Below are 22,457 nucleotides of genomic sequence, written 5' to 3'. Positions count from 1 at the left end.
CTGTTTCTTAGAAAGTTCTTTTTGGTTAATAATTATACTGAAAAATTTCCAGGTAATATAAAAAATGGTATCTGGGATCTGCCCTAAAATAATACAGTGAGGTGGACAGAAGGGAGTTGGAATATGGATAACACTGGATGGCTTTGGGATGAAAGCTGATGAGTCTAGCTGTGGACATACAGGGGTTTGTTATACTATTCTACTTTAGAATATGTTTGAAATTTCGCATAATTAAAAAAAAATAAAGTGGTACACTTGAAGAATGGTACTAGAAGTGAGGAGAGAGAGGGAGATATACTGTCTTCATTTTAAATCATTCTGTTTTCAGAATTTAAGAGAAAAAATTAGGATATTATATAAAAGATGAACACAGACTTTTGTCAGATTTCCAAATATCAGAATTAGGTGATACATTTTGAAAGCGAAAAGGCAATTTTAAGATACAGCAAACTTGTAGGAATTTAGTGGCTAGTAACCTCATGAAATTAGGTATGTCAAAAGGTAAGAGATGGGAAAAAATGTGCAAACGTCAATCAGTAAATTATATAGAAGGGTTAGGCAAATCAATGAAAAATTAAAAACCATGAATCATTTTCAAAGGAAAAACCCATAGTTTGTCTTATAAGATTAGCAACTTCCCATAAAGCTTTTGCTGGTATCATGTTCAGACAGATCCTTACTCTAGATAAACTACCAGCCATTTTAATAACAAGATTTTTTTTACAACCTTATACTTTGTATGCTATCCTTTCTTATCTAAGTTCTCAGCCACTTAAGTTTTATAAGAATGAAAATTTTCAAGTAGCACAACAGATTACTGAATTAACTTTGCCGGGGCATCAGAAAATCTTAGCAGCCTAAATTTAACAGTATTTAATGAACATTACAAAGATCAAACCTTTTGAAGCACAGTTTGTATCAACATAGAGTTTAGGTTTCTCAATTTTACTTTTTCTCTTACCTTTAGAGTTGCTCCTACCCAAAAAGAGTAACAGGTATCTACAGGCTTATTAGGTCTTCCATGATAACCATTTTGTTGCCTCATTATACACCACCTCTTTATCCGGTTCAATTCTTTTTCTGAAAAAACTTCTTCTAGTTTATCCATCAGACACAGTGATGCGATGCCACAGAAAGTTGATCCTCCTGTTAATCAAAACCACACAATACTTCAAACTTCAAATCAGATGCCTAGGAAAATAGTATAAAATGGCTGGAGAAAAAAAAAACAATGGTTATATAATTCTGGAAATCAGTAAAATAAACTGTGAAGATGATTAATTATACGTTTAAAATAATCACAAAGCATTGAAGTCTTCAATATTAATTTGATGAAACAAGATAATTTAAAGCCGTAAAAAATATTTTACTTATGAAAAGACTCTAGAGGCTAAGGAACGTGTTCAAAATTACATGGTTTACTGGAGGAGCTGACACTTGAACCAAGGATGACTTACTTCTTCCTGTCCAGGACTCTGTTGCCCAAGTCTGATTCCGTTCCCTTCAAGACCACATGCACAGTGCTCGTCAACTGTGGTTCCATCTGCCCCAGAGCACAGATTAATTTTCACATAGAACACAGACAAGCTAGAAGCGGATATGTACATATGAGATCTACTCAGCTTACAAAATGTAAGGATGGAAAGTCAGAGCAGGGATGAGGGAGAGTGTACTGGGGGCAGAGAGAAGAGCCTGTCAGGAAGGAGATGAGTATTCATTCACTGTGGGAGACTGAATGACACCCTCCAAAGATTAAGATGTCCAGGTCCTAATCCCTGGAACACATCAATGTTACCTCCCACGGCAAAAGAGACTTGGTGAATGTGATTACAGGTTCTGAGACAGAGAGATTTTTCTGGATTTTCTGGGTGGGCCCTAAATGCAACCACAAGTGTCCTCATGAAGGGGACCTAGGGGGATTACAGAAAGAGGAGGCGATGTGACTATGGAAGCAGACTGGAGTGGCTTGGCAACACATCCAGAAGCTGGCAGAGGCAAGGGAACAGATTCTCCCTGGGAGCCTAGAGTAGGACCAGCCCTGTAAAGTGCAGTACAGACTTCTGTCTTCCAGAATTATAAGAGAATAAACTTGTGTTGTTTTATACCTCTAAGTCCGCAGCAAAATGTTACAGCAGCAACAGGTGACCATGGCATTCAAAGGCGATTCCTTTCCTCAGGAATTGAAAAGCCCATTATTTTTCCACAAAGGAAAAGAAACGACACTTTCCACTGGCAATGTTTACTGTCGAGTCCAAACAATATGAAAACATTTACACTTCCAATTTATTGTGACCTCGCCTACTGATTAACTTCAGCTACAGAAATGGATTGTTTGTAATATGCTTCATTCTACAACTTCTTTTTTACTGTTGTATGTCCTGGATGCAGTCTCTGGCAAAGGAAAAGTGAACATTCCCTCTAGAAAACTCAAGGTAGTCATCACGTTAAAAAGGCCACTATCAGTAAGAACTATTTAATCTTCAGAATTTTTCCCAGTGACTTGGGAGATCTATGTCAGTCATGAGTGAATTAAAACAGAAAAATAAATTTACAATAACTGTTTAGAATAATTTCCTATTAAGCAACTACCAATCTTATTTCCTCTTCAGTGACCCACTGATTTCAATTTCTCTTTCATGACAACCTGGCCATCACTTCAGGTATTATTACATCATTAAACATAAAGTCTTCAACAGATAACATGTACTTATTAACTACTAAAAAATAGGAGTGCCTGGCTGGCTCAGTCGGAAGAGAATGCAACTCCTGATCTCATGTTCGTGAGTTTGAGCCCAATGTTGGTTGGGTGTGGAGATTACTTAAATAAATAAAACATTAAAAAAAAAAAAACTACCAAAAGATAAAAAGAGCTATTTAATTGTTACTCTCCAAATTACTTGTTAGGATGCTTTAAAGCAAACTGGCACAATTTAAAGTAAAAATACTCTCCACTCTGCCCAAATCACCAGCTTTGCACAATGATAACTTCTGAAGTAAGTCTGAGCTCTGAGTAGCCAAAAACACTTACCGCACAGTCTAGGCTTTAATCTAAAATTCATTTACCAACATTTACCCAAGAGGGTCTTATTTTACACAAAATTCTTAAAAACTAGTTCTAAAAAACTAGGCTAACAGTATTTAGTTAGAACAGTATTAGATGCAGATACAAACACTGCAAAACAAGACAGGTAACATTTTAATAACTAAGAAATACCATTAAAAAAAGTAGGCACAGGAACTCATATTCTATTTAGCCTCCAGAGGGCTAAACAAGGTTACATCAATGACTCCTATAAGTTTCAAAACATTTCAAGAATATTACATCATTACAGGCAGGGTGGCTGAATCAGTTAAGCGTCCAACTCGTGATTTTGGGTCAAGTCGTGATCTCAGGGTTGGGAGATGGAGCCCCAGGTCAGACTCCACACTCAGCTGGAGTCTGCTTCTCCTCCTGCTCCTCTCCATCCCCCATCTTATGTACCCCTTCTCTCAAATAAATAAAATCTTAAAAAAAAAAAGAATATTACATCATTACATTAAAGTACAATATAAAACTGCTTCTTATAATTATCTGAATTCATCAAGAAAAGGTTCAGTTGTGTTCATTACATCTTGGGTAACAAAGATATCTTTCCTGAAGGCTATTACAACATGTGATATTAAGGTACATGCAAATACGAGAAAGATGGACATTGCTGAGTTTGTCAACTTAAGTGAGATGCTTCAATCACACAGATGATTCATGTGGGCAGAACACCATAGTCACAAGACGCACAGATGGAAGGGACCAGAGAGGCAGGCTCTCTCTAACAATGGATCTCAGTGCTCCTGGGGGTGGGGTGAAGAAGGTGTTCCTGATTCTAGTCCTGGATACAAAGACTTACTGACATTTTAAGTGTGTAACAGGTATTAGGCTTATTGCTCCCATAAGGTTAAAGCTCACTTTTAAACATTCTCTTGTATTTATTTGCGTGTATCAAAATATCTGAAGGAGTCTGTGTGCTCTGAAATACGTAATTTAAGATGGCTAACAACCATACAGCTAAAGTAGAAAGCAAAAACTAGGTATATAAATAAAAGTAACTATACCATTTTATATTCAAAAACCCCATGGAAAAGGTAAAGTGAGGAAAATTCAAGAAACTGAATGCTTACATGAAATTAGGCCAAAGAGCTGAATACTTCTCTTCTGGATTTTTTTTTTTTAAGATTTTATTTATTTATTCATGAGAGACAGAGAGAAAGAGGCAGAGACACAGGCAGAGGGAGTAGCAGGCTACATGCAGGGAGCCTGATGTGGAACTGGATCCTGGAACTCCAGGATCATGCCCTGAGCCGAAGGCAGACGCTCAACTGCAGAGCCACCCAGGCGTCCCTCTCTTCTGGATTAAGGAGTAGAGATATTTTTGAAGAATCATGCAATCAAATTAATTTATCTTAAGTATTATTGTTATATCCTGAGTCCTGAGAGAAAAAAGAGCTTTAATCCTAGGAAAGCAGATAAATCCAATTCTTTCAAACACAGGAATGCTTTACCCTACAATTGTGCCAGGGCTTAAGAGACTCACTAGGACAAAAAGGAATCCTCCCGTTTGATGATCTCAGCATAGAAGAGTATCATGTGTCTGTTTTGTATACAGGACAAATGGGCTCTCAGCTAAACAGTTGTGGGAGAAGAGCCGATGAACTGTAGCAGAAGGACGCAACCCACACTCAGCCTCCTGAGCTTCAGGATGCCGAGTGGAGTAGAGGATAAGCAAATACTTACTGGACAACTGCAATGTATGAAGACAAGTGGAGTTAGATACGAATCAGACATACCAGCTCACAACATAGCAAAGACGCTCAGGCAAACAGGTAAGTGCCATGAAGATGGCATGAGCCAGGTATTACTCCAAAGGGAGGAACTGCTCAAAGCTGCAGCACAAGAGACAATGAAGAGTTTTATGGAGAATGGAACCAGCCACAGGAAGATGGCAAAACTCTCAAGGTTTGGAAAAAGAAAAAGAGGAGAAGCAGATGGAAGCGGAAGCATTTCAGGCAAGGGAAGAATGTTAGCCATGTCCAGGGGTGAAAAGGCATGTGAGAGCATTTGGGAAACACATGTTCTCTGCAGCCTGGAATGCAGCACGGAAAAGGGGTCACTCACACACGTGTGTACAAAGCAAGGCTGGAAGTGGACAAGGAGAACTAAAATGAGGGACACAAACATGGGCAGAAAAGCACTGCTGAGCATCGACAGGATTTTAGGCAGGCTATGACATATACCCAGTCATATGTGAGCCTAGTATGACAATGGTTATTGTGGTGGTTTGGTACCATGTCAACTTAGCTAAACCAGAAGCGTTTCCCTGGATGGGCTACAGTCCAAGAAATCTGGGTGTGATCTGTAAGGAGGAAGAGGAACAGAGCAGTCCTTATCCTGGCTGTGGTTCTAGGAGCTAAGGGACAGGGCAGAGGTGCCGGCAGATTCCAACTTGTTCTTATTCTCCCACATATGTGGAATGCCAAGTCTGCCTTACTTCTTGCCCTGGTGACCCAAGACCCACAGTCAGATGCCGAAGCAAGAGCCCCCACCAGACTTCTCTACCACAGTCCTGCTCTGGCAGCTGGATGTGCCTGGCTTTCCAGATTCTCCTGCAAGGTTTTACTGTCCACCTGTGCCAGGGCTGCAGGATGGCTCTAGTGACTTCTCCTCAATCCACCAACTTCCCCATCAAGCTCTTACTTCTCTGTATTCTTCCACAGTTGTGGACAAGCTTATTCCCACAATAAATCCCTATTCTTTACTATATGTGGTGGTTTTAGGTCTCTGATCAAATGTGACTAATACAAAGATGTCTATTCCCAGAGGGCTGGTGTGAGAATTAAATGAGACTAAATGGTAGCTGGCACAGAGCAGCTGCCTCATCATAAATTCTAGTCCTTTCCACCTGTAGATCAAGGATTATAAGCAGGTGCCCTACAGGAGAACACTGGTATAACTGCAAAAAAAAAAAAAAAACAAAAAACAAAAAACAAAAAAGAACATGAGGTCAAACACCCCGAATTCTGGACTTCTGGCTTCTATGGATTGAAAAACCAGTAGACCTGGGAGTAGCTGTTCCACATTCCTCAAGAGCAAATGCAAGCATGGGAAGAAGGAAAGAGGAAAAGAATGGTTTAAAAAATGTGCAGCCTGAGACGCTGAAGTGGTATGGAGGGAGACGTGCTGGGCAGGCAGGTGGGAAGGACACAGAGTTCTGGGAGCCATCAGCACAGGGCTGACTAATAAAGGACGGTCCATCAGTTCACCCCAGTGCACGCCTCATGCTGCAGGTATGGGAGATACAACACTGACTGGAACAGGCAAAGATCTCTGTTCTCCTGTGGGGACAGACAGATAATACACAAATGATAGAATACAGAGCAAAACGAGGGCAGAAAGGGTAGATAGGAAACAGACTGTGTGTGTGTGTGTGTGTGTGTGTGTGTGTGTGTGTGTGTGTGTGTGGCGGGGAGGTTTGATGATGCCAAACAGGGTGTGTGTGTGGGCGGTCTGCAACCTCAAAAATGATCATTAAAAATAATCATTTGAGCCAAGACCTGAGGGATAAGAAACAAAGCCAAGTGTAAGCTAGGGGTGAGGGTGGAGGGTTTTATACACAAGAACAGCAAGTACAAGAGCCTGGAGATTCAGAAAGAGAACTACTCGAAGGAAAGAAGAAAGCTGGGTCTGGGTAAGGGGGTGAGGGGAAGACACCAATATGGTGAAGGAGCCAGAAACAACTTGTAAGGAAGTGGGGCAAGAGGAACCTGATGCTTCCAGAAAGTAGGGAAGAAGCTGAAAGTTTCCGGTGCTTCAGTAAACACAAGGTGAGGTATGAGAGGGCGACAATGGGTTTGAAATCTCGATCGCTCATGACTTTATAATAGAAACTTCCTAAGCTGCTGAAGGCTTATATAGAAAGTTGAAGAACAAGCCACTTGTTTAGAAGGGTGAACAGTATATTTGGACTGCTATTCTGAAAAGATTAACAATAGAAAGAAGACGGGAGAAGACAAAAAGACTTGAAGGGGCAGACAAACTGCAAGGTGACTTCTGAGGAAGAGGTTTTGGTCACCAGCGCAGACAGGAGAGGAGGTGGGGTAGGACGGCCACACCAGTGGCCTACAGAGCAGTCTCCTCAGCCTAACAAACCTTACAGAGAACATGATGCCAGATGTGTGTGCACACACGGTGTACCCTGAGAGGGGATCCTGGTCAGAGGCCACCTCGCCAGGGGCTCCAGACACACAGCTCTACTTCGCTGCCCCAAAGGTGGAGGGAGTGCTGTATCTTAACATACCTGGAACCCATTCACAGGACACCAGCCCTGTGTATTAATGTATGTATTGCGGTACTCTGAGTAGGACGCCCTCCTCTGGAGCTTTAGGTCTCAAACCCATCAAATTTAGAGAGAAAAAGAAGGGAGATAAAAGCTTTCTTCATGAATCACAGTCCATGACTGATGATCTTGATGGGTGTAATCCTTCTCAAGTCATACAGACTTAAAATCACTACCAGTGTGACTCAGCAAGATTTTTTTCCTGATTGGATCTGTCAGAGAGAATCATGTTTCAGCAGCCCTCTGTTTTAAGTCCCAGCAAATGCAATCCTTTTTTCTTGGGAACAAGAACATCAGTTCCACAGGTCTCCTGTACTGGTAATGTGTCTCTTCAGCCACAGTGCCCATTAACACCCGCTACAATACTGAGCACGAACTCTCTGAATTCTTAGACACCAGATTTCCTCTATGTGCACCTATGAGTACATATTATCCCTCCTTACCAAGTGGTGATGATGAATGACAGAACTGCTATTGCAGCCTGCCCCAAGCTCAATCTCACACAAATAGAGGTACACACAAGAATTAAGGTGTCCTAACTACAGTACGGCTTCAGAAGAAAAACCAAGACAGTCTTCTACATAGCCCTTAGGGATATATACTCCATAAATATCTGCATTGAAGGAGGGAGTGAAGATGGGTGACAGGGAGAAGTGACCAGATAGGACAAGGCCTCAGGGGAATTACAAGGATATGGGGTCAAGGAGTATATGTCAAAAATACCTTTTTTAAAAAAAATCTTTTTATACGTGTTTTATAGTTTACAAATCACATTCCTCCTCATCTCTTACAATCCTAGCAACAATTTTAAAATTAAAGGAAGATCCAATTACTTCTATTCTGTCCATGGGGAAATCCTCAGAGGGACGAAGTGAGGGGCCAGGTCCCAAGCAGGTGTCAGGGCTGAGACCTGTTCTTTCTGAGATCTGTTCTTGCACTCTATCATGCTGACAGAGGGAGGGATAAACAGGCAAGTACAAAGAGATTGCCATGACAGAAGAAACTTAAGGAGTTCACTCAGAGCCTCCTTGATCTACGCTCTTTCTTTTTAAAAAAGGAACATGGCTGGAGAGCCTGGCTGGCTCAGTCAGTAGAGCATGCAACTCTTGATCTCAGTGTTGTGAGTTTGAGCCTATACTGGTTGTAGAGATTACTTAAAAATAAAATATTAAAACAATAATAAAGGAGCATGGCAGCTTATTAACTCCTACACAGAAATACTCAATTTGAAAAACTTCAGGCTACCAATGTGCTGACAAATTAAGTATATCAACTCACCAATCTGGTTCTGCCCAAAGTGGGGCAAAGAGTAAAAGGAAAAACTGTATTAATGTATGTACTGAAACATATGCAATGCAGCAAAATGTCTTATAGTAATGATTAAGGATTATTAAGAAAGGTACAAAAAACATTTTCATTTCTTCACAAATTCATTGATTTTATATAGTGCAGCTAGTCTTCCAGTATTACGCCAAAAAAGAGAACCTGCAGTTTTCCAGCACTATCTTAAGAAATCACCCTGGGATATTTTCATGTGCTGACACTCAAATAGGTAACTAGAAAATATTATAGGAGTGTGAATATCCTGGTCTAATATTTTCTGACCGATGACTGACCTTGAAGATGTTCAAAGTGGCAAAAAGTGTTAAGGGAGATGTAGGAAAGACAACAACCCTGGGTTGAGGCAAACTTCTGAGGTCCTCCGTGTCAAAGACATCATCATGTTATTTAAAAGAACAAAAGAAACTAAATGTTCATTTACTTTAAGATGTCTTACCATGAGATTCAAGTCCAGCTCCCTGTGCCAGCCCATTGTCATAGGACTGAAAAAGAAAAACATTGTTCAGTTTAATAGGGAAATGATAAGAAATAAGTCCTCATTATGATAATTTTTGGTCTCTTGATCCATTTTTGGTTTCTCTCTCATATCTTCTAAAAATCCTTTCCCACAAAAGAGTAGTTTTAGGCATCTTCAAGTACCTGGTCTTGGCTTATTTACCAAGTCAAATGCATACAGTAGGCACATTCTGAGACAGGTTGTTCAAAGACGGCACCTATATATTCAATTTCTACCCAATAAAAAGCCCCAATCCTATTATTTTCCTACTTGCAAGAGCATAAAGTTTAAGGAAAATGTAAAGAGTCTGTACTAATGAAATATTATGAACATGAAATAAGTCTATTTTGAGGCTCGTGGGTAGCTGAGGATAACAATGCCTGCCTAAATTTGGATCTCCCTACGTATTCTACAAAATCAAAACAGAAGAACAATACAACTATATAAAACCGAAATCTCAGGGAAGCTGGAAGCGCACAAGCTTTAAATTACCTGTCTATAGAAAAAGGAACATCAAATCCCAGCATGTTACCTCTCACACTCCTGACACCCTTTTGTAGAGAGCAAGGGAAGTCTGTGGAAAATCATCAGGGAGGGAGAGGACGGGAGCCAACAGTAGGCCTGAGACGGATCTAAAATTAGTGCAGGAAGGAGAAGGTCCACCCTAAGGGCGCAATACAGGCAGTCCTTGTTTTGTACAGTCCTGATACGCACAAATTCAAGGTGCCATACCTTAGCTAAACACAAAATACGGTTCTAATCCAGAAACCATGGTAAGTTAATTGTGAGCAACTGCACAGAGTACAAACTTGCTGCTAGCACCTCAGTTTACAAATCACTACATACAGATGTGCATCATAATCAGTAACCAGTCCTATCATCTTTTTCAGAATCTGTAACTGGTCACTGCACATATTATTCAGCTCATGCACAGACAACAAAACATATGGTTGTGTTGTCTCTTCCTTTGTTTTAGTAATAAACCCACATGACATTCTCTGAAAAGGCAGAACCAAAAGAGCAGACAGACCACCAAAACCCAAAGTGCAATCAAGAAACGAGAAGCAGCACCACTAGAAGTCAGAGTGAGATCAAACACAGAGTAAAGAAAACACAGCTGATCCTGGCTCCTGTGCTGGTGCTGCTGTCAGAGACCTGACGTGCTATCAGGAGAACTAAGTGGAGGCAGAGTACTGCAAGTGAAGACCTGGCTGTGATGGGAGGGATGAAGATGGTCTACAAAAGGGATGATGCCAAAACACTGACAGGAAAGGAATTCTTGGAGATGTTTTCACAACAATGAAAACACAAAGGATAAAGTGTTGGGAAGCTGCTACAAATTTAAGGAGTCTGATCATCTACCAACGCAGAAAAGATGCTCGAACCCTGTCCTAAGTTACAAAATGAAAATAAGGCAAGCACTGTTCAAACTACTCTTTATATATTTTTTTCCACAAAGAAATTACTTTAACTCACTATTTCTAATGTCTTAATATTACAATGTACTAAGTACTGGCTTTACCACTTCAAAATTCTCTGTACACTTATAACTTCCAGTTTGATGTTATGGCAAAAAGTGGCATAGGTCACAGAGCAGTGGTGATCTCCCCCAGATGATTCATATCACTGGGCCTCTTGGCAGCCAGCATGCTCACTGCCACGGTCGGGCCCCACTGTGCAAAGTGAGCGCTGCCTGAACTGCATGAGCTCTTGGAGAACAGAGCACTTGCCTGCAGGGAAGGGACTTCAGAGTGTGCAGTGCTCAGAGGGCATGACTGATGAGTCAAGTTAACAAGGAAGCAGAGACAGGCCCTCTGAAGATCAGGTAATAAAAGATACTCAAAGGAGCAACATTCAGGGGCCTGAGAAACAAGAGAACCTCTGTCCTGCCAGAAAATCATCAAACACACAACACTTTCCTCAACGTGAAAAAAAGAAACAAAATCAAATCCTACAAAAGCTCATTAAAGAAATCAGACTTTGTTGACTAAAAAGAGTACACTCTTAAATAGAAATGTTTGTGAGAAAAAAAAATTCACAAAATGACTAAACAAAGAGACACATCTATATAAAGTAACTCTGAAATGAAAACATAGCAAATGCAATGAAAACATCTCAGTATATGAAAATCGGCTCCCGCCTCCTCAAAGTGGCCATAAAGCAGGAAACTGTCATACAGCACCCCAAACTCAACTGCATATCATCAAGTAAGCACCTGGGAGTATGCAAAGGAAACTAAAAGTTAAAAACAGAAAGGACAAACAGTAGGAGGAAATAAACAGAGTTCAATAACTTCAGCAAAGAAATGGAAGAAAATAAGGAATAATAAGACCAAGGAATAACATTCTCAAAAGAAAAGACAGGAAGTGACATGGATGAAAAGGCAGAAAACAGCCAAAAGATGAAAACTGAGATACAACAGTAAAAAGGGTCAGAGAGAACAGTGACTGATCAAGGACAAGCAAGGAAGAATGAAGATACATACACAAAACTGAAGTGCCTAAAGGAAAATAATGAACTGGAACTTGGCATTAGCAAACTATGGGCCGCAGGCTACATGTGCCTGTGGTCTGGTTCAGTATCATCTGGAGTGAAGAACATGATCATGCTCACTCAAAACAAACCAAAAATACACTGAGAAAACATTCTTTACCCACAAGACTGATAAAAAGTAAAGAGAATGATAACACATTCCATTGGCGAGGTGGTGTGGAAACAGGCACTCACCTACACTGGCAGGAATATAAACTGGTTCACCCCTCTGGAAGAGAAAATGGGCAACGTCTAATAAAATTACATATGCATTTCCCTTTTGATCATGCAAGTGCACTACTAAGAATTAACTCTGAAGATCTATCTCCAACAATACATAAATGCGTATGCATATGGTTATTAATTTCAACACTCTGGATTTGGAAAATAAGTGCACAGAATAGTTCAAAAAACTAAGTACATGCACACAATAGAGGACTATGAAACTAGGTACACCTTGAGCGTGCTACCTTGTAAGAAGGAAGGAGAAACAAAAATGTGCTTATCTGCTCATCAAGAAGAAATACAGGAAGGACAAACCCAATACTAATGAGACTGGTTCCCTATAGAGTGAATGGGAACAAGGCGGCAAACATGGGAGCCAGGAAAGAGGTGAGACAGAAGGAACAGGAGCTGACGAGTAACACATCTTGGAATACCCCTTTGTGTACAGTTCTTTCAGAACCAAGTCAATATTTCACATATTAAATACATTTTAAAAAATCAACAAAATTGGGGAAAAACACTAAAACGGAGCCCAAACAAACTTAGCTGTATTTTACACAGATAACATAACCATAGCGAAGGTGAGGGGGAATAAAGGAAGGAACTCAAGTATTTCTTTCTTTTTTTTTTTTTTAAGGTTTAATTTTTAAGTAATCTCCACACTCAATGTGGGGCTTGAACTCAAAACCCTGAGGTCAAGAGGTGCATCCTCTATCAAGTGAGCCAGTCAGGTGCCCATCAAGTATTTCTTAAATATGGTATTTTGACTATATACCTTCAGGTTCAAAACAAAGAGAGTCAATGTATCCTAGATAATGGGAACCAGGCTCGTCACTGTCCAAGAAGGGGGTTACAAAAAGAAAGGAGGAAGATAAAAAAAACCTGTGGTGAATTGAAATTTGAGGTATCAACAGGACTCATGTTTTTTAATACACATATGGATAAAGAAATAGAATGGGCAATGTGTGTAAAAGGGGAGGGGGGCAGTCTGTGCATAGATACACACACATACATGATTTCCTAGCTCGGCCTGCTGAGAGAAGGGTTAGAGGCAGTGATATCCCAACACTGCTACTAGCAGGGAGCACTGCTACTATGCCCAAATCCTCATTTCTACACACCATTCTCCAGTAAGAACCAGAGCTCCTTGCTGAAATGACTGATTCCAGGAAAGTAGAAGATGAACCTGGAATATCTTGTACCAGAATGCAAAGAGCTGCTCAAAGAATGAAGGGAGTGAGACAAAAAAAGACACAAGCATCTGTGTGAAGGGGCTTGCACTGGCTAAATGTGGGACAATGTGACCATCAAAATAAGTAAGGACAGTAACAGGCAATAGCCCACACCAGATAAAACAAGAATCTAGAGTTCAAACTGATATAGATTGATGGATGGATGAATGGATAGATGGATGGATAGATGGATAAATAGATGATAGAGAGATGTAAAGTGAAAGTTTTTTCTAAAAGCAGAATTTCAACTGAAAATTACAGAGGAAATGATAGAACTGGAAAATCATCAATGGCATACTGACACTGGTAGACAAAAGTTTAATGAGGGACAAGTTATTTAACAGTCTCCAAAACCTTGCCAGAAGATGCTGAATAATTACAAGCAGAACAATGCTAACTTTACAGAGAAGAATATGGCATACACCACCTTAACTGGTGATCAAAAGTTACCAACACTGCTAGCAGGGCAAATCAATACGCTGTATTTCCAAATACAACACACGGAGAACATGGTGTTACTTCTGTGGCAGTAATGCCAAAACACACATTACCCATCCTTCTATTTCATATAAATCTCCATTCCCTCTAAAGCTCCTTTAAGGGGCTGTTCTTTCTGCTATCACAGAATCTACCAAATCTGATCCGTACTCAAACGTTCGGTTAAAAAAATTTCATTACACTAGGAACTTATTTTTCATTTTGAAATACTGACTAGTAAAAGTTGAATTAACAACCTAAAACAGTCTAATCTACATAACTTCTATAAAACAAAACCTCATATTTGGGAAGTAATAAACCTGGGAAGCAACATTTGAACAAGGATCACTCTGGCTGAGACTAAGCTCTCCTTATTATTGCCAATGAAAAGTTTAAATTGTATCATGAAAAAAGTAACAGTTCTATTTGATACAAGCCTTAAAATAAACCTTAGATTAAAAAAAAAAAAGCACATGCAAAAGTATTAACAAAAAGACCCAAAAATCTATTGTTAGCTCAGTCAATCTTGTTATATTTGGTTCTTGCTAATCCAATGACTTATGGAACTCCCACCTCACACCAAATACAGAAATAGTTTCATCAAAGAAACCATAATTTTCCATTACACTTAGCCAGGGCTCTTCACTGACCCCTGGTAGCAAAGGCTATCAAACACATGCCTTTGAGGTTTTACTTCTTTTTTGACCAATCTCTTTCTAGTAAAGACATTTGTTTCCTTAGACACAATCAAATTACATTTAAATTTTAATGGCCAATGAATCAATCTGCCCTTTACAATTATTTCTATATTCTGATTACACAACGTATCCAAAAAGCAATCTTACTGCCCTTATTTCCAGATTCTGGTGGAAGAGCGACTGAGACATGCATTGTACTGCAATTTCCATATAGTAACAATAATAACCTAAAACAGTCAATTTGCCAACATAACTCACCATACTTCTTCTAATATAATTGATGGCTTTTTTCATATCCATGCCAGACCAGTTGTTGAGCATATAGCAAATACAGGAGGCACAGTATACAAATCGCATGTCATTTTCACTGCCTTCAGGGACTGCACAGAAGCTGAAAGTAATAACAGTATTATTTACGGTAACACCACACTAGAATCTAGTTTTTATTTTTTTGTGGGGATGGGGGAAGCAAGAAAATCTACTTCATGTCTTAATTCACAGAAAAACTTATTAAATATGGGTTTAAAAGCCATATACTACTTTTATTAGTAAAGAATAGGACTATTAACTTGAATAACACAAAATCATCCCTAGGTCACCACTCTATTTCAAAGTTCTGGATATCTGGGTAGCTTTACACACTACCAGTTACTCCTTCCCAGATAGCACCACACAGAATAAGTTTATTTGGTCCCTATCATGGACAGTCATAGCACACCAGCTTGAGAACTGATGGGGGGAAATATACCTAGGACCCACTGGGTAGTAAGAAATTTCCAAACCCATGTTTTCATATGTGTAATTTCTTCTAAATGTATATGTATATAACCACTAACTAATCGATCATAATATTGTGTTACAATTTAATTTTTACCTATTTCATTAGTTTTAGAGAGGTAACAGTCTGAGTCTGATATCTATTCCTTTATTTATAAACAAGGATAAGGTGGCAGTAATCAAAGACCATACGGAAACTTTGAGAACTTAGTCACATACACTGGCTGAGGTAAAGACTGAGTTCTATAGTATTTCCAATTACTGACAATTTATCTTACAAGTCTACTTAATTTTCCCCTCACCAAGATCATGTCTTTTAAACACTGAAAGGAAAACAGAGGTATTAGCTGATGGAGTACTGACATAACATTATGAGGAATTGGTTTGCAAAATCTTTTCCTTAGACAGTATCACTACTGCTTTGTCACTTCCTAGATTTGGTGGGGGGGTGGAGGGGAGAGTGGAGAGTTTCACCTTAAAACTCTGGGACGATTCCTCAGACATACCATACAAACCACCTAATATTCATAAGTTCTTTTTCTAACGTTTACAAATGTCACTGAAACTATCTACACTATTGTGTTCACCCACTTATTCCCCAATCACTATATCTTAAGGAATAAAAGTTCAGACTAAATGTATGCTTACTTCAACATATCCATTTTTTTCACCCAGAAGGTAAATTAAAGTCCATCCTAATACTGAAACCATTCAACCACTTACTTGTGAACATATTCACTGTCTCAGTTAAAGAGAAAAAACAAGGAGCTCTGCTGTTGTGATTTCTTTTTACTCACGTTAAAAAATCTTAGGGGGTTTTTTGATTAGGGATTTAACTGGATGTACATACAGTGAGCTTTAAAGGCTTCTAAATGGGTTTATGATAAACTCTAAAAGTTCTAGTACAGTATTATACCCATTTTTTCTACAAAATTTGTCCGAAAAAGAAAAAATAGAAAAAGAAAAGGACAATAAACCAAAGAGTGACCCATACCTTCCATCTTCCAGCTGAAGGGCTCTCAAGCCTGCTAAGCAAGCTTCCTTATTTACTCGGCTTAGGTCATCTCCAAGAATAACTAAGCATGAAAGGCCAGTGTAGGTCATTGCTATGTGGCCACTATCATAAGGATGAGCCGTTCCAGGATTCTAAATTCAAAGTTAACATAAAGTTAATTAATTGGTAAACTGAAAACTTACTTCATTAAGTAATCCAGCACGAGGTCTCAGGAACTAGTAAAATTAAATGTTAGTACTGATTTGTACCTACACCAGATTGAAAAACAAACCCCATTTTATAGGTCTCAATGTAAGTATGACTGCATGCTTGCCAGGCTACACAATTTTTAAATTTATCCTGCAAACCTCAAACTTTATAGAAGCAGCTCTGATATGCAAATAAACCACATTATTTGAGCTTCATATGTAGACAACCATATTACTTACAATTTAAGTCTCATGAAGTTAGAAAAGCATACAGTCTTTCAAAGATTTATAAAAGAAATAAAAATTCTTTTACTGTACAAATCCAAATTAAATACCATAGTAATCACCACATAAAAATGTTTTAAATGTTTTAATTTTTTAAAATTGAAGTACAGTGACATATGACAAAGAATATTTTAATTTTGACAGAATACGAGTAATATTTTAAAAAATTCATCTCTCTCCTGTATCCACTGTAAGAAATGGTAACTTCTACAACCACTGAAACACACCAAATCCTGGCTCTACAACTCGTTGTCTTGCTTCATTTCCTCCTTCTGAAAAAAAGATATTAGTACCTCTATCATGGGGTTATTGTGAGGATTAAATAAAATTACTGGGACAAAGATGCTAGTTATCCTGATGATGATGCAAGTACAAGGCAAATATCCAAAGGGCCACTACTTCCTGGGAGTCATGAACGAGGATCTTAGAATCATTAGGGAGTGAATCACATTATTTTCCTGCTCACCCATCTTGTGGTTCCTCACAGAACAAGTGTGCATGGTTTTCAATACCTTTTATAATCTGAACCCACCCCACCCATCTGGTTTTACATATACGATTCTTTATATGGTCTCACAAATGCGCCAAACCAATTCTCATCTGGCTAACACTTTAAATTCTGAGCTCCTTCCTAGAGCTCAAACTCTGGTACTCCTGCTTATTCTACTCCTAGAATAGTCTACCTAGATCTCCTATGGCATACAATAGTCTACCTAGTCTACCTAGAACTCCTATGGCATATTTCATTTTTTTGGTACTTAAACTAAACATCTACCATGTTAAGAGCACTGTGGGGGAACCCAAACAGAAATCAAATGCAGAACTTAATCTTAAGAGCAGAAAAAGGGTCTGGTCTAGTAATTACAATACCAATTAGAATGTAGTGTCAGGAGGGAGATATAGCAATACAATGATTTTTTTTCTTTTTTTGTTTTAACTATCATCATATCTTCTGTTAGCCAAATCAGAAGACTGTTTAGCTTGATTTTCTTTTAAGGAGGTTCCATGTCCAATGTGGGGCTGAATTCATCTCCCTGAGATCAAGATTTGCATGCTCTAATGACTCAGTCAGCCAAGGGCCCCAGTAACACAAAATTTTAAATGGATTTTTCTTTTTTGCAGAAGAGGAGCTTGGTGGGTAGAAAGGAGAAGCAGCTTTATAGGTAGAAGAAAAAGTAAAAGCAAAGCAGAGAAAGAAATTCTGGGTATTTAGCATGTATTAGGGACAACACTTCATTTAATAGACAATACAGAATTTGTGAAGGAAAACAGTGAGAAAAGTGGGTTGAGAGCATCCATCAGTGTTTCTTAAAAAGTGCTCTAAGGCTATGGAAGATCCTGGGCACTTAACAGGTAAGGCAATAGCCTATAGATGGTTTGGTTTCAGAAGAAAAACTGAGAACACTACTGTATTTATATACTGTATCTGACAATCCTATGTGCCTCAGATTCTTACAGACTCTCAACCAACCACCCTCAGTGAAAACTCCTGGGGGCCTATGAGTCCCCCTGGACTTTCCTGGTCCTCCCAGCACTCAAATTCATATGAACACAATGTGGCATGGAGTGAGACCTGGCCTCCCCAGAAGATGCCAGGGATCCAGGTGAATTAGGACCAAAACTGGGTGTGAAGAGACTGTAAATCAAGACAAAAAAAATTGTTTCTTCTTCAGTTTTATTCCTGTTATTTTAAAAATGTCTTGGAAGTGGGAAGGCAAGAGGAAGGCGACTGACTTTTAAAAGTAATGCTTTCAAAGCCCTGTTTTATTTCAACAAGGGTAGGTATACATCTGTGTAAGTAAGCTATGGCACTCTAGGGGGGGTCATCATGACCAAGTGTCATAGCACCCAGAAACCTTGTCCACTATGAGCAAAGGGAGAGCCATCTTCTTCAGGACTGGCATCAACTGGAAAATGTTATATGTATAGGAAAAGGAGAACATATTTTATGAATCCTTGGTTTTTAGACTCCCTGCTAAAAGCAATGGGCACACATGATTGAAGACAACTTGACTGAGTCACATGACTTTGACACTGGCAAGATGATCTATAGCCTAAAACAGAGGAAGAAAATTGAATTCCTAGTGCCTCTAGGAAATCAATCATGCTGCTTTCACCCACCCATATCACTGCTATTTATTCCATAATTTAGAAGCAGAGCATTAAAAAATTGGCAATATGCCATTTATGTTTAGGTTACAACTGGATATAAATATTAATGTACTCAGTATTGTTAGACAGTAGCTTGTAACCAATATATAAGCAGAGTGACCCATTAAAGGAAAAGTGTCTATGCTGTATGGCCCTCTTTTGAAAAAAAAAAAAAAAAGACGAAGTTTCTCTCTGCTTCTGCTATAGAAAAATATTGTTATTTTGAGTCTAGATGTAAACACCTGCAGAACTGGCTGGTTCCACTGCTTCGAAGAAGAGAAAAGCTCTTCACTCTGTTAGGAGTCACTGTTTTCTACACAGCATGTGCTGGTACCAAAGTCACTGGCTATAACCCTGGAAGATTGTCTGCCTATTGCCACAAAAGTCCTCAAACTCATCACTGCTAGGGTCTTCTATTACTGCCTTGGCAAGAACTTTTTCTTTTATTTCTAAGGTATGTGAGTCGAATATACAGTTTTTCACTAACACAGAAGTTCTCTGGCTTCCTAGAGAGCAAGTACCAAGCAGAGTGCTTTATTTCCAATTCTCCAGGAAATCACCAATAATTTTTACAAACACAAGTGACAGTAGGATATAATGCTTGAGACAGTAGAGATTTCTGTGTATGTACTGTACATTGTGCCAGGAAATAAGGTGTGCACCACACTCCTTCGTAGCAGTTGTAGGTCATAATGTACATCAACAGACACTATTTTAGGTATATCGAAACATGGAAGCTTGGTTCTGTCTGTATAATTTCTTAGTTTTCTTTCTCACTAAAATCCAACCAACCACCTCCCTTCTCCTTCCTCCTGACCCAGACAGAACTCACCTTTGATGGGTTGAATGGAATACCCAGGTATGAAGAGCCTCGGAAACCACAGCGATTTAGATTTGATCCTAGAAAATAAAAACGTGTACTTATTTAAGGCATACTTTATTTCTCTACAGACTCTAAAGCCGTTCAATTAAACATTCTTTCAGAAACTGAGCATTTTAGTACCAAAGCCTTGTCACTGTGTCCATTTTCATTCTAGCTAATGGTTGGTTAATGCTCACTATGTGCAAAAGCTGTTATCTCTTTATGGGAATTTCCTCATTTAATTTTCAAAAATTTGTTAAAATTTATTTAAAGTAATCTCTATATTCAATATGGGCCTTGAACTCACAACCCCAAGATCAAGAGTTGCACACTCTGACTGAGCCAGCCAGATGCCCTTTTCATTTAATTTTCAAACCAGAGACAAAATAATGATTTCCTACTATGTACCTTTAGGTTGTAGCCTACCTCACTGTATACAAAATGCTTCCTTACCTTTTCTATATGATTATTTTTCATGTGACCAACATATTTAATCCCCATGCTAAAGAAAAGGAAGCAGAAGTCCCAGAGGTTAAGTGACATGTTCAAGGTAACAAACCGTTAGTAATGCATCAGGATCTGGAATTCTAACTTCCCATCCAGTGTCTTTTTACTTTAACTCACTGCTTTTTTATATGTGAGCAAACTAAAGGCAGAAGCTGCTCTAGTCACAAAAAAATATTATGTATTTTGCATTTCAACACAATAACCCACTTTGAAGTACTGGGAAGTTAAGAAAATAAGCTGGAAACTTCAGTCACGTCCATGAAAAGAGAGCCCTGTGCACTGGTAGTGGGAAATGTAAATTGGTATAGCCAATATGGAAAATAGGATGGAGGTTCTTTAAAAAATTATAAATAGAACTACCATATGATCCAGCAAGCCCACTACTGGGTATACGTCCAAAGGAAACAAAATCGCTAACTCCAAGAGATGTCTGTACCCCCATGATTACTGCAACATAATTTACAATAGCCAAGATGTGTCTGCTGACAGATGAGTGGATAAAGAAAATTTTTCACACACACACACCAACCAGGATACGATTCCGTCATAAAAGAAGAAATTCTGCCTTTTGTGACATTATGGATGGAACTTCAGGGCGTTATGCCACATGAAATGAGAGAGAGAAATAAATACTATAATACTCTATGTTCTCACTTGTATGTGCAATTTAAAAAGGCTGAACTCACAGAAACAGTAGAATAGTGGTTCCCAGGGGCTGAGAGAAATGGAGAGATGTTAGTCATACAAAAGTCTATCTGTAAGATGAGTAAATTCTGGGGACTTAATGTATAGCATGGTGACTATTATTAATAGGACTGCATTATATACCTGAAAGTTATAGGAGAGATCTTAAATGTTGTCACTACACACACAAAAGGTATGTGAGGATACTGTGGTAATCATTTTGCAATATATACACGTATCAAATCATAATGTTGTATAACTTATACTTATGTATATTCTATGTCAATATCTATAAAACTGGGAAAAATAAAAAAACTATAAATTTAAAGTTAGTTATACCCACAGTAAGAAACTATGGTTCTGATACCTATTAGACAATCAGCATGATAGATGAAGAGGACAGAAATGTAATATCCATAGACTGTACAAGCACTGTTAATAAAAAATCAAGTAGATTTATAAATAGGTTCTGACGTGAGAAACTAGTTTCATATCTCTTATGACTGGAACATGACTAATTCATAATAACTGGTTTTCATTCTTATATTCCTTCAAATCAGGTACTCTATTCTCTGTATTTCCCACAGTACTTAGAATAATAGCTTAAACATTAATTTCTTGAACAATTTAGGAAACTTTACACACCAAATTTAAAACTTTCCACTAACCACCTTCCCCTGTTAACAAAAAATTTATTTGAAAAAGGGTATTATCTAATGGTGATATTAACGAACATAGCTCTATTATCTTTGCTAAAGACTTTTACATGCATAAACTATTTAAGACTTGTCAAGGTATAATAAGAGTAACAAAAAGGCTCAGACTGACAGGGTGAGGATACATCTGAGAATTTACTCTTGTAACTTTCAGGATAAGAAAGGCCAGATGCACAGACACACCCAATACAGTGCTACATGTGGTAAGATTCAGAAACAAACAGGAGTCCAGCAGGTTAAATGCAATACTCTAGCTCCTCAAAGGAACACTAAACTGCTACTAAATACTTAGGGAAAACTATATAGCCACATGGAGAAATGATCAAGAGAAAAAACAGGACACAAACATTTATGTGATCATGTTTATAATTAAGCAAAGGAGGCTTATCAACAAAGTCCAGAAGGAAATAAATAAAGCAACATTGTATGGAATGACAGGAAAGTGAATTCTGTTTTTTCTATGAGTCATTTTTGCCCTAATGAATTATCAAACTTATTAACTTGAAACCACACCCCTTTATTATCTCACAGCTCTGCAGGTTCCGAAGTCCAAGACAGGTCTCACCAGGCTAGATGAGCATGCCAGTGGGGGCTGCACTCCCCACTGGAGGCTCTGGGGAATAACCTCCCCTCAAGTTCCCTCAGCTTGCTTAGCAGGTGTGGCACTGAGGTGCCCACACCTTTGCTCATGTCAGCTGGGCCCCAGAGCTCCTAGAGACCACTCTTGCCACTGCTTGTATCTGGGCCTCTGTACCATGGGCCTGCAACACAGCTGAAATCCTTCTTGTGTTGGGATTCTCTCTAGCTTCTCCTTCTGCAGCATCTCTCTGACTCTTCCTGCCTTTTCTCCTTTAAAAGGGCTCATGTGGTTGTACCAGGCAACTCCTTGCCCCAGTACATAAAA

General features: G+C 38.8%; 1 protein-coding gene across 1 annotated transcript in view; it reads right to left on the bottom strand.

The window, feature by feature from the left end:
- Positions 1-22,457, bottom strand: part of PGGT1B (protein geranylgeranyltransferase type I subunit beta) — a 52,997-nt gene that overhangs the window by 9,961 nt on the left and 20,579 nt on the right. Inside the window, exons 3-7 of the mRNA XM_055302179.1 lie at positions 19,617-19,684; positions 16,140-16,291; positions 14,627-14,759; positions 9,145-9,190; positions 962-1,146 (exon numbers count right to left, since the gene is read on the bottom strand). Coding sequence (XP_055158154.1) covers positions 962-1,146; positions 9,145-9,190; positions 14,627-14,759; positions 16,140-16,291; positions 19,617-19,684 — 584 coding nt within the window. The remainder of the gene's footprint in view (positions 1-961; positions 1,147-9,144; positions 9,191-14,626; positions 14,760-16,139; positions 16,292-19,616; positions 19,685-22,457) is intronic.

The sequence above is a fragment of the Nyctereutes procyonoides genome, unplaced genomic scaffold, assembly GCF_905146905.1.
Source record: "Nyctereutes procyonoides isolate TBG_1078 unplaced genomic scaffold, NYPRO_anot_genome, whole genome shotgun sequence".
NCBI classification, from domain to species: Eukaryota; Metazoa; Chordata; class Mammalia; order Carnivora; family Canidae; genus Nyctereutes; species Nyctereutes procyonoides.
This window is presented reverse-complemented; position numbering and strand designations above follow the sequence as displayed.